We start from the raw sequence: 12934 nt of genomic DNA, 5'->3' as shown, positions 1-12934 counted from the left end.
GCCAAACAGCCAAATGGAACCGGCCGAAATGAAATGGAATGAAGCTCGTCATGGACCCCAAAGCTAGAGATGGCCGACTGACAAGCTCTTGTGGGTCTGGGATGGGAATCAATTCCAACCAGTTGGGAGCGGAACCGAGTTGATAGAGATCAAAATAAGCCTGGCAAAATGCATTATAAATGAAATATCTAAATGTAAGATACCTTAAAGACTTTGGCCTAGTCTTGGCTTAAAGTTTAATTTAAATGAAATTTGATAAGTTTATGCAAATCAAAGCTTAAACTACAATGGTTCAAACAAGTTTACAAATAAAATAAGTACCTAGTATCTTTCTACAACTGCATAAAGTTGGTAAATTATTTAGATGAAGTCTACTTAAGTCAGACCTTAAAATTATGTTGGCATTCCAATTGAGGCCCATTCAAAAGACTTTTTAGAATTTCCTTTGAAATTTAAGTTTATAGGAACAACAAGGTCAAAAAACAGGCTTCATATTTTATTCTTAAATTATAAAACATTCTTACACAAAACACCCATAGTCACAATTCTAAATTTTCTTTATATAATTGTTTCTTTCCATTGGTTGCTGACAATCGCAGTTCTTTTGCTTCACTAAAGATACCCTCCTAAACATTACTAAGGCACTCCCCTTTTCTACCCCTAAATGTTCCAAGAACACTTCAGTTCAGCGCTAAATTTAATTGTCTAAATATATCAGTTTCAGCTTGGCATTCACCTACTTTGGCACCCTTCGACTGACCCAGAACGATCGCTTTTGGCAGCCACAAGTGCTTTCCGGGATGCGTAGCCAAAATCACGAGACGCAATCATAACTCTCACGCTCCGATTTCGACCGTCTCTAGGCCCATGGGCACTTCGGCGCTGACTTTGTTCTTCTGGCTGCCAGAGCCAGGCCCAAAACGTCACTCCAATGAGCCAACACTCAGCCCGTTCGCGCTGTTCTCAACGTGTTTATAGTTGTTTTCCGATTCGGATTCGGATTCGGTGAGTAGCCGTCTGAGGAGCAGCGGCATTGGCTTTCTGACAGCCGCCTGGCATGTTCGTTTTTATGGGTTTTTGGAGCTGTAGTGGAGATGGAGCTGGGATTGGGGCTGAAGTCTCGGTCGTAGAGCAGCTGCATTCTTGGAAGTCAAAAGCGAGACGCGTTCTTCGCTGGGTTCTAACTGTTGCTGATTGAAGACTCTTAGAGTCCCGTCTGCCGGCTCGTTTCGCAGGGCGTTGCAGAAGTTTCTGATTACAAATTGAATTTTATTAGTTTCCATGCGCGCCGCATTGATTTATGATATTTCTACAAAAAATAACCCAACTAGAACTTGGCTTTGTGGGTTGCCTTTAATTAAGACCAAGTGTCAATATGATTTATGCTCCACACATACTCTTCGGTATAATTAAAGATTCGAAATCATCTCAGCGTTTGGCTTTCCCTTCGGCCAACACACAATTATTGTTGTTGTTTGTGGCTTTCGAGAGGTGGACATTGCGTGCGATTGCATTACGAGTGAAATTTACCAACTTTTACAAAAGATCTTGGGATATTGATAACCTTTTTGCCTAGGTTTTGGGTTGCTGCCGCCTTCGACTTAAATTGCTCCTTCTGCTGCCGCTGACATCATCAAATTCGAATCCCAGTCTTCGAGTCTTAGTCTCAGTCCAAGACCAAGTCCAAGCTGGCAATTTCATTCGATGGCATCCATTTGGGTTGGTTTTGATTACATAAATTTGGCGCCGTCTGCGATCGCGAGCCGATGCGATGCGATGCAATGCGATGCGGTTCCATTTGCATCTTCAAAGTCCAAGTGGAGTGGAGTGGAGCAAATGTGGGTCAGACCTCTTCGACTTCGACTTGGGTGCGGCTGTTTGGCTGTTTGGCTCTGGACATCGCCATATGTAATTACAATAACTGCAACTTCCAATGCAACAACGGCATCAAAGCAAACAACACGATCTCAAAGTAAAATGTCTCGAAACCTGTCGCTTTTAATTAAAGGCCCCGCAAACTCCGACTCTAAGTAACTTTTCATGTTCCGAGTTATGCGCACAATTTTAAGCGACAGCCCCCACAAAGGCATTCAACATAAAAATAACTTTTGCATTTAGTCATAACTGCATTTAAAACCTCATTGTTGCGGGTAAATATTGTAAATGTTTTCGCTTTTCGTATGCAAAAAGAGGTGGACAAAACGAGGAGGGGGGAGGGGGTGTAAAATCTCGGATTTTTGGGCTTGGGATTGGGGCTCAGGTCCGACCCACTTCTGTCATGTTGCACGATAAATACTTTGAGATTTATTGTCTGCCGCGGTGGCAGGCATAATTACAATTTATGCCCAAGGTGGTCCCCAAAAGTCCCGCCTTGTGCAATAGACCCCAGCGGAGCAGCAGCTCCTCCATCTCAATCCCATTCCCATTTCCAATCTCCGCCAAGTTCAAAAGCGTGTTTGAGGAAGCTGTCGCCAAAGACAAAGACCCATACAAATTGCCAGGGAAGCCGTCTGGCCGTCCCTCTGACAGCCCGTGTATTGTTAACCTGTCCCACAATTGCCATTATTCTTGGCCGAATTGAAAGTGAACACCACACAATACTGTGAATACGAGGGCTGGAAGAGAAGATCGAAAAACGCATACCCTTTTGGGTGATGGGTTGGTAATTAATGATTAAAATAGTAAGTATAAAAGAGTATATGAAAACTCAGTTAAAAGCAATAGCTTGCTATAAAACGATTTTTTTTTAATAGGGAATTTATATTTTATTCTTCCAACTGAAAACTAATATTTTAGATACAATCCAGATACTTACTTAATTATTTATTAAGTTTGAGTTACCCAATTATACACCCTTCAATAAAAGTCGTGCTTATTTTAAAATATTTATTTTAAGTTTATCATATAAAAGTCGTACAAAAATGTTTGCATAAATTGCGCATCAAATAGTAAGCACTACAAAGCAAATAGTTTTAAATAGTTTACAAAATAATGACTGACATCAGAAATGTGTATAACGATGCCAGAGCGAAGTGAGTTTGCCCCCTTTCAGGTTTTTCAGAGGACTCGATTGCGGGCGCACGTTTTTCAGAGTGCAGCCTACGGGCAGATCGACCTACAAAAAAATAAGAATAAGAATAACATATAGGTAAGTTGGAGGAAGGTCCGACTTACGGATTGATCGGCAGTCACCCGGACTGGCTCCTTGTCCGGACAGATGACATAGGTCCCGGGGTCACCCAGTTGACGGAGTTGAGCAGGCGCAGATTCGGAATCTATATCAAAGAAGATTTCTGGCAGAATTGGTGGCGGAGTGGGAGTAGCAGCTGTAATAAAAAACAAAGAAAAATAATAAAAAATCGTCTAATTTTAAATGGTTTAAGCATCAGTTTTTAAAGTTGCTAATACATGTAAGTCTTTTATTGTGGGCTAAATTTTTTTGTAAATTATTAATACTTTTATATTGCCTTTAAATAATAAATTCAACTTAAATGTTAGTGTATTATAGTGAGTTGTCAAGTATTTTACAACCCTTAGTATTTATACGTATAGTTTCATGAGTATCTCTTAAACTTTATTTCAGAGACTGTAAATATTTATTATTAATTTTATTGAAAATAAAATGCAATGCGTATCAAAAATTGCAGCTCAAAGTCAATTAATTTTTTTTTTGCACCATTCTTGAAAGAGATTTGTTTTTGAGCTTAATAAGCGAATCAATACGTTATGTTATGTTGTTGGTAAGGTTTTTTTAAATTTGTTTCGCTAAAAAACTATTATAAAATTGTGGTTTTTTATTATATTATTTATAATGATTAGAGTCCCTGTTTTATTTACTTACGCCTGACACGAATGAAGAAAGTGCATCTTAGAGTTTGGCCATCGGTGGTGGTGGCCTCGTATTTAATTGTGTGCTCTCCCTCTTTAAACAAGGCACCAGGAAACTGAAAAGTGCGAACATAAATAGGGGCATCCTTTGGGCTTTCCAAATTAAATCCTTGCTTACATGTGACTTGTAGATTTTCAGCAGTTTTCCCTCGAATCGTGGCTCCTCCCAGGCCACCGAACGCAGGCCCTGGTGCTCCCTCAGAGGGACCTCGATAGAAGGTGGACAATAGTTCGTGGAATCCGACCCCAAGTCCACTCGTGTGCTTTCACCACGCGCTGGACCAGGAGCTATTAGCTTAGCGGATTTCAGGGAAAAGGGTTCCAAGTTGGAGAATATTGACGACTGATCTGAAATACTTTTACGCGGATATTCGGGCTGTCGAGGTGAACTGTGGGTGGAAAATGTGGGAAAGGGAGCTGGCTTGGGAGCTGTGTCCGGAATAGAAAGGTTCTAGTCCCGAGTAAGATGGTGACTGAGAGTGCGTGGAAAATGTGGAAAAGGGTCCATCAGCTGAACTGCTTTTGGTTAAGAAGGGAAATGGAGCCGGTCTGGGAAGTGATGATCGAATTCCCGGGGAAAAGCTTAAGGGACTTGCTTCTACAGACTGTGCCTCTTTAACAGTGATGATTGTGTGACAACCAATTGTTAGCTGGCTCTCAGGATCGTTGACTCTGAAGTCGACCTTGTGGACTCCAGCTGGCAGATGACCCTGCAGCTGACCCGCCCAAGCGGTATGGGCTACCAAGCGACCGTTTTTCACATTCGTTTGGGGTCTCTGCAGTGTTACATGAGCCTTTTGTTCGCCGGAATGCAGCAAGATCACCACATTTTCCGGACACTTGATGTAGGGTCTGATTCCTTGGACAGCCTGGGTTGGAGGGGGTGTCACTTTCTGTGGAATGTTCCAAAGCCCCCAGTTTAACTGGCTGCCGTACAAACTGCTATCGAAGGGTAGGCAATTCAGATCGTCTCCGAAGGACCAGCCCTGCAAAACCATGCAGGAGGTTAGCATGGAGCCAGTGGGCATAAAGCCGGGATTGCACTGAAGCGTGCAGACGTCTCCGAATCTGGATGGACCTTGGGTGCAGCTGGGCGGTTGAATGACTCCATTTCGAGCGGGTTTCAGAGCAGGACAGATTCCTGGGCCCTGCAAGCGAGGCTGGTTGAGAGCTGTGGGAAAACACAGAAGAGGTATTACAGAACTTGGGTAATCCCATAACCGAATGCGTTACTCACCCACGCACTTGGTCTCCGGACCCTCCCAAATTCCAGATACGCCACAGCTCTTGATGGCCGGACCCTCTAGGACATATCCAGGGTTACAGGTTATCCGGCAGCGACTGTTGTAAAACAGCTTCTGTTTGTGGCGATACCTATTGCAGTGGGACCTGCCGTTGCGTGGTGCCTGGAATCGGGGGCAGAGATCCCTGGGTTGCATCGGGTTAGACCAAGGGCTTCTAGGCACCTCAGGAAGCTTAAAAACAGGTGCTTGCGTGGTGGTGGTGGTTGTGGTGGTAGTGGGTAGGTCTCCAAGTGGCGGGATGCTTGGGAGATCTGGTGGATATTTGGGCAAGGAGGGGAATTCCAGGCTTGGAAACTCTGGGATGGCAGGTTGCTTGGGACTCTTGGGAATCTCATTCGACAGTTCGGTGAAGTCAGGATAGTTGGGTTTTGTCGAGTCCGGCTGGGGTAGTTCAGGCAGCGTTGAGACGGAGGGAATCTCTGGCAAGTCAGGGAACTTGTTAAACTCGCATCGGAAGCCTCCGATCTCGTTTATACACTTCCCGGTGATGCAACTGGTCTTGTCCTGAGCGCACTCATCAATGTCCTGGCAAATCCTTTGGTGGGAGTCCAATCTGTAACCCGGCGGACAGCTGCACTTGAAAGAGCCCTCGCTATTAACACAGCGATGTGAACAGCCTCCGTTCTTCTCCAGGCACTCGTCAACGTCCTCACATTCGTCATTGGCGCCGAGGACGAAACCCCGGCCACAAACAATCGGACTGCAGCCGCTGGAGGACTGCCGGGTGCCCGGAGGACATCCAACCAGAGCGGGATGACAGTTGCGACCGTCCTCGTTCAGGACATAGCCCAGGGGACAGCCGCACTCGAAGGTGCCCGCCTTGTTGATGCACTCGTGGGAGCAGCCGCCGGAAAAGAGCCCGGCACACTCGTTCACATCCTGGCAGGTCCTCTTGTCCGCGGCCAGCTCGTAGCCCCGTTCGCAGGCACAGGCATGGGTACCTAGAAGATTGATGCAGATGTCGCTACAGTTGCCATAGTTCAGCGAACACTCATCAATGTCGGAGCAGCCGAAGCCATCGGGGGTTAGTTCGTAGCCCGCCTCGCAAGCACAGGCAAATCCCCCCGGCTGGTTCAAGCAGAGCTGCGAGCACTGGCCATTGTCGTCGCCACACTCGTCAATGTCCCGGCAGGAGTGCATGTCCTCCGACAGGGCATGACCCAAAGGACACGAGCACTGGAAGCCACCAGGCTCGTTCTGGCAAAAGTGAGAGCAATTCCCATTGGCCAACGAACACTCGTCGATGTCCAAGCATGTGGGTGAAGATGGAGATGGTTCAAGTGAGGTGGAGGTTGAGTCATGAGATAATGAGGAGTTTAGTGATGCGGCGATGTGGTTATCCAATCCTAAGGCATAGCCGGGTGGGCAGAGGCAGGTGTATGAACCATTGAGGTTTTCGCAAAGCATTTGGTCGCTGCACCCGTGCGTTCCCTGCGAGCACTCGTCGATGTCGAAGCAATAGCCACGGAAGCCGTCCAGCTTGAGGAGCTCATAGCCGGCGGCACACAAACACCCATACGAACCTGGCAGATTGCTGCACACCTGCTGACAGCCGCCGTTGTCCACCTGGCACTCGTCCACATCCTCGCAGCTCTTGCCATCGGCACTCAGGCGGAATCCTTCGCGGCAGGAGCAGGTTCCTTCTCTGGCCGTCAGGCAGATCTGCTCGCAGCCATTGTTGTTCACCTCGCAGCGATCCTCGGCCACGCAGGTGAACTCCTCGACCAGATTGAGTCCCTCGGGACACAGGCACTGATAGCCGCCCGGGGTGTTCCGGCAGCTGTGACTGCACAGGTGAGAGGAATCGGCGCACTCGTCAATGTCCTGGCAGGCGAACTCCTCGCTGCGATAGCCTGTTGGGCAAATGCAACTAAAGCTAGTGTTGTCCTCGCTGGGGGCACAGGTTCCCGGCGAGCACCTCTCACTTCCCTTCGCCTTGGAGCAGGCCGATTCCTCCACCTGGCAGGAGTGCTGATCCTCGGAAAGCTCATAGCCCTTGGGACATATGCATCGGTAATTACCCTCGGGCAGATCTTCGCACGCGTGGGCACATCGAGTGCGATTTAACTCGGGCTTGTCCAGATCCGCACAGCCATCAAGGGCACAGCTCCGCTGATCCTCGAGCAAATGGTAACCATCACGGCAGTAGCAACGGAAGGAGCCGACCGTATTCACACAATCCTGCTCGCACCCGGCACTCTGGGGATCCTTTACCTCACACTCGTCTATGTCCAGACAGTCGTTGCCATCGGCGGAAAGCTTAAAGCCTGGATTGCATGTTTTGGTCACCGGAATATCGATGACCTCCAGTTTGGGCTCCTCCACCGCTTCAACTTTTTCTCCCAGTGGCAACACACATCGATAGGAGCCAGGCAGATTTTCACAGCCTTCTGCACAATCCAATGACAGCTCGCTATGGGCACATTCATCAATATCTGTAATGATATCAAATGATAAATACATGTTTTTATGGTTAACGTTGTGTGCATGATTGCATTTAAATCCCTTTTGCGTTGTCATAATAAATTAATGTGAATAGAACTGAGTGAATAATGGGAATTACATTACTTACAAAAGTCTCTAAATTGAATTATTATTAAACTATCAAAGCTTTTGCAGATTCTGTATACTTTCAAACCACTAAAATCCCTAATAGCTTAATTTTGTGACAGAAAAAAATGGCTCATCTTCTCAAGAATTGTTATTTTTTAATTTTAAAAAGTATACCGCGAGCTCTGCAGAAAAGGATGCCTAACATTTAAAGAAATCTTGTTTTAACTTCAGCGAGATAAAATATCATCAATTCTTGACTAGATTATAGCCCATCAAAAAATGTTAAATGCAAGGCTCCAATATTTATATTTCACATACCCACACAAGTTTTTCCATCAGAAACATCTATTTGAAAACCAGCTTGACACGCGCATTTGTATTCTCCAGGCATGTTTTCGCAAATCTCCGAGCAGCCAGCCATTCGACTCCTGGCACTCGTCGATATCTGTTAAGAGGTAATATTGCCTAGCAATTTAATCAATTTACCCAGAAATGTAATAAACCCACCTAGACAGCTGGCATAGTCGTTGGGATCTAGGGTGTAGCCCTTTTGACAGTCGCATTTTTGAACGGGTTCGTTTTCATCTGGATAAAGCAATCTCTTACATATGTGCGCACAACCGCCATTATCCGGCCCACAGTTGTTGTCCAATAGGGTGGGATCATAAATGTCTTTTGTGGGCGCAACAGATGTATTGTTGGGTGATATTTCCTCAGTTGGCACTTGCTGAGGAATAATGTTTTCGGAAGTTTTAGGATCGGTTTCCAGGAATCGTTCGACTGTGGGTTCTTCGGGAGTTTGGAGCTCAGTACCCTGGGGAGTTTGAGCGCCCGCTTCTAATTGATTTGTTTCGCTTTCATTAATATGAATAACGATTTCTGGTTCTGGCTGGAATTCAGATAATACCGCTGGCACGGCGCTTTCCTTTACCGGCGGTGGTGGTGGTGGTGGCGGCTCCCTATCACTATCCTGCGACTCCTCAACCCCATCCTCAACAATCTCATCGTCGGTAGCAACCGTGTCGTACTCCTCGAGATCCTCATCAACTTCTACCCCATCATCCTCAATTTCTGCATAATCCGGCTCGGGAATGCAAGTGGGTATTTCACCCAACCACTTCTCATTTGAGCAGAACATGGCTGTGTTTTCATTTTCGAAGCTGTAGTTTTCGTTACAGGCGAAGTAGGCGACTAGGAAAACCTTTTTGCCCTTCCGACGACGATCGAATAGAACAACCCTACCATAACTTATTTCCGGCGGCATGATCTTGGCCGCCGCGCAGCTCGTATCCAAACTGCTAGCCAAGGCAACCGGGACGTTGGGCTCTTCAGGTATATCCATTTTATTTCTCCGTTTGCGGTCAGAGTTTTGAGAAGCTATTGAGAAAATAGAAAATACATTTAAAAAAGGTGAGAAGAAGAAAAAATAATAAAACCATGTAATTCTAAAAAAATACTTTTTAAATAAAGCGTAATCTAAAAAATCCGCCTTAAGAAAAGCATCAATACTTCACTTTTTTAAAATTCTTTTCTTGTATCAGGGACACTATTTTATTTTACTATTTCACATTATACGATATAATAAAAAAAATGTATTTCTCAGATAATACCTCAAACAGCTGTTCCCACTCATCCAGATATAGAAAGGATCCCCAAATAAAATCTTAAACACTCGTCTACTTTAGAGGAAAACCCATAAAAACTGGGTGAATCAATCAGTTGACTTGTTGCCAATAGATTTTTCATTGCCATTCTAGCTTTTTCCGCTTTTTTTCTTAAGTTTAATTTTTCATTTTGGGATTTTCTCTGTTTTGATTTACGATCGGCTTATATGCATGTTTACCCAAACGCCGGCCGGTAATTTGGTGAGTAATATTTTGTTTAGGTGAATAGGTGCCTCGTGTTAGCCATGACTTGTGGATAACACAATATTTTCCCGTGAAAACGTGTCACAAAAATATAAATTTATATTATATATGCTCCATGAGCAATTAAGTCAAATGGCTTTTATGACCATTTTGTAGACATTTTTATGGTCGAAAAGGAAAAAAAAATATATAAATACAAAAGTAAAAGCTACATTTTTATGACGAACTGAAATACTGTATTAAATTTATAAATATGTTCCAAATGATTCACTTAATATTTTTTATGTTAAATTTGGTGAAAAAAGTAATAAATTTAAAAAAAAGCAGCAAGCCAACAAATTTCGGAATCAGGAGGTCCAGCTGTACCGATAAATCTTTGTTTGATCTCTGGAGGATTTTGTAAATTTAAATTTGTAAACTAGTGTTATTGACAACAATAATGAATGTCAAACTATGAATTAATTTAGCCACACTTAAACATTAAAAGTACTTTAAGGGGTTTTATAAAACTATTAACAATTAAAAACATATATGTTATATGTTAGTATTAAACAATTAAAGAGAATCTGCATTAGTTAATAATTGTTACAAACTGTCTTTTTTACAGTTGCTGCTAAATGCAGCTGTTCTATAATTGATACAATTTTATTTTTTTTCTTTAAGATATTTTTTACAGCCTTTGTGTAAGTCCCTTTCTTATTGTATAACAAAATTGGCTCGAGATACACAGTCGAAACACAAGCTATAATAATCGCTTATAATCCGAATATTCTTCTTAAATTATCCAATAAATTTCCCTTTCCACACTTTCATGACATATTTCAAAGATCCGCCCACACTTACCTGTAGCAAATGCAACGCATGTCAGCGCACATAAAACATATTTAGCCGCCCACATTCTGCAGCCCTATACACGATCCCTTCAGAACAGCTTCCTTACACCTTTCCACTCTCACTTCTGATGACTTCTTGGGTTTGGATTTTATAAAAAAGAAAATATTATTTGATTTTCCCGTCATTCGTTTCTTTTTTTATTTGTTCTTTAATTTATCTTTGGGACAAGATATATATGTAAGAGATATATAGAGGAGCAAAGCCATTAAGATTAAGGCGGCTTTATAAATAGCACATGTTCAACACTTTTTACATATACTTATAAGTATTTCATGGAATTAAGAGGGACAGTTTTACAGCAAAGCCAAGCACATTTGATAATGAGAGTTCACGAATAATTTAATGGCTTTACTTAATTTGAAAAATTAAATAATACAATGTATATATATTTCCGTAGTTTTAAGGAATACAAAACTTAGAATCATTTTATTTTTAAAAGAACGCACCGTTTCCGTCGAGAGCCAAGGAAAGACTGAAGAGCCGAAGAAAATCCGACTTTTCTCGAAGGGAAAGCATATATATTCCTTGTCTCCAAAAATATATAAAAGTTTATGGGTATATATATATATGCTGATATTTCATTGATATCATAAAGCAAATTAGTGCGAGAGCGAACAAATGTCACCAGAGAGAGAGTTGTAAGGAGGGAATCTATTTTTACCGATGGTATTATCATTAGCATTGGGCTGCGAGAATTAATGAGGTTCCGTCATCCATTGAACTTGATCGCATTGATCCTTCAGCAGCTGTCAGATGTGGTAGTCTTTAAAATTATTGATATTAGCTGGCATGCCTTAACGCAAATAAAACGTTTAATTTAAAGCCTCTGGAAAACTAAGTTTGTTGTTTAGGCTATTAAAATACATTGCAAAGGGTCTCTAACGTATCCAACAGGTAGGAACAGTTTATGTATGCATTTTTTTAAGACTTTCCAGATGTCTGCCCACAATTTGATGCAACAAAATGGAGGGACTGTCAGTGCGCATAAAAACATATTTCGCAGCCCACATTGTACAGCCCTTTATTCGGTTCTTGTGAACATCTTTATCACACCTTTTCATTTTAAGTTTAGCTTCCTGGGTCAAATTTTTATATACATGAATATATTAATAAATTTTTACGATATTCGTGTATTTTTTTTCCAAACATATTTATGGGACATGAGCATGTTAAGAGGGGCAAAGACATAAAGATTAGGGTGGCTTTACAGAAGACACATGTTCAACAGTTTTTTAGATTGGGGTATACAAAAAATTTAGTTGCTTTAAAAAATTAAAGAAATTAAGATATATCAATTTTATTAGATATAAAAAAGCACGCCTATACAAAACCGTTTATGTTTAGAATCTAAAAGACTACACAGAGGCAATTTTAACGTTCAGAAATGGAAAATTTTAAATTTAACTCGCATTAAGGATGTTTGTACTTAATAAGACGGAATGTTATTTTCAATGAGACCCATTTGTCAAATTCGGAGGTCATCAACAACCTAATTACCCAGCTATATTCGAGGTACTTGCATAGTTTTTAAGAGGCAAAACTTTCGCATTGGGAGGGCATTACATCACGCGAGTGGTCGACTGGGTTTTGAGCACTTTTGGTCTATTGTTGAGCACATAATTAAGCGCCGCTTAGCTTATATAATTAATGTCAGGCCAAATGGCAGATCCAAGAGCCCGAACGGAGAGTCTAATGAACCAGCTGCGTGTGCTGATTTATATGCGACTTTTCGAGCTGGTTTGTTTGTACTTGTTTCAGTTGTCTGTCTGTTTGTTTGGCCCGGCCAAATTGTGTTTTGTCACCGTCACCATCTCGGACGCCGTCTCTCGATCGCGCACTTAGGCTTCGTTTATGCGCAGGCTCTGTGCGATACTCGTACTCCAGTTTTGGGGGTTTCGGGGGCTGGGGCTCTTGGACCATATGACATAAGTCGCCGGGTGTACGGCCATGATATATGAATATGACAAAGCGACATGGACAACTTTATTGGCTCATGAAAAGCGCTGTCACTGCTTGACTGACATAAATCACCGAACGGCAAAAATAGGCATTCAGCGCCACAAGAGCCAATCGATTGCAGAAAAAAAAACCAAAGACCAAACACTCTAAAATAAATCAAATATCATTTTTCACGAAGGGCCGTTTGCGAAGATCTCTGGGCAATTGTAAGCGGTGTGGGTCTCAGAAAAATCTAGCTGCAAATCTGCATTTGCATACGGAAGAATATGCCGAATCGATATCATACCTCTTATCTGATTGGGACTGTCAACCCAGCCGGATATTTCGCTTCATTCATGGGCACGGGCAAAAACCCATATGGAAATTAGAGCAACAATTGAACATCGTGCAGCGTTCTAAAAATAATAACCGAGTGGAGCTTTTATTGACCAACAGACCTACACACGAGCCCACGTCAAGTGCGGAATT

The 12934-nt window shown here is 42.8% G+C and overlaps 1 protein-coding gene across 1 annotated transcript; it reads right to left on the bottom strand.

Moving 5' to 3' along the window:
* Nucleotides 1-2872: 2872 nt before the first annotated feature.
* LOC128258679 (fibrillin-1) lies at nt 2873-10626 on the bottom strand. The gene is given in 10 exon segments (XM_052990466.1): nt 2873-3115; nt 3175-3326; nt 3842-3944; nt 4007-4335; nt 4385-5059; nt 5126-7627; nt 8064-8160; nt 8162-8190; nt 8253-9122; nt 10457-10626. Coding segments are annotated over 10 exon segments (4926 nt in total). The 5' UTR covers nt 10512-10626; the 3' UTR covers nt 2873-3001.
* Nucleotides 10627-12934: the final 2308 nt, after the last annotated feature.

Source organism: Drosophila gunungcola (assembly GCF_025200985.1).
Source record: "Drosophila gunungcola strain Sukarami chromosome 3L unlocalized genomic scaffold, Dgunungcola_SK_2 000003F, whole genome shotgun sequence".
Classification (NCBI taxonomy): Eukaryota; Metazoa; Arthropoda; class Insecta; order Diptera; family Drosophilidae; genus Drosophila; species Drosophila gunungcola.
Note: the sequence above shows the minus strand (reverse complement) of the source record. Positions and strands in the feature narration are given on the sequence as shown.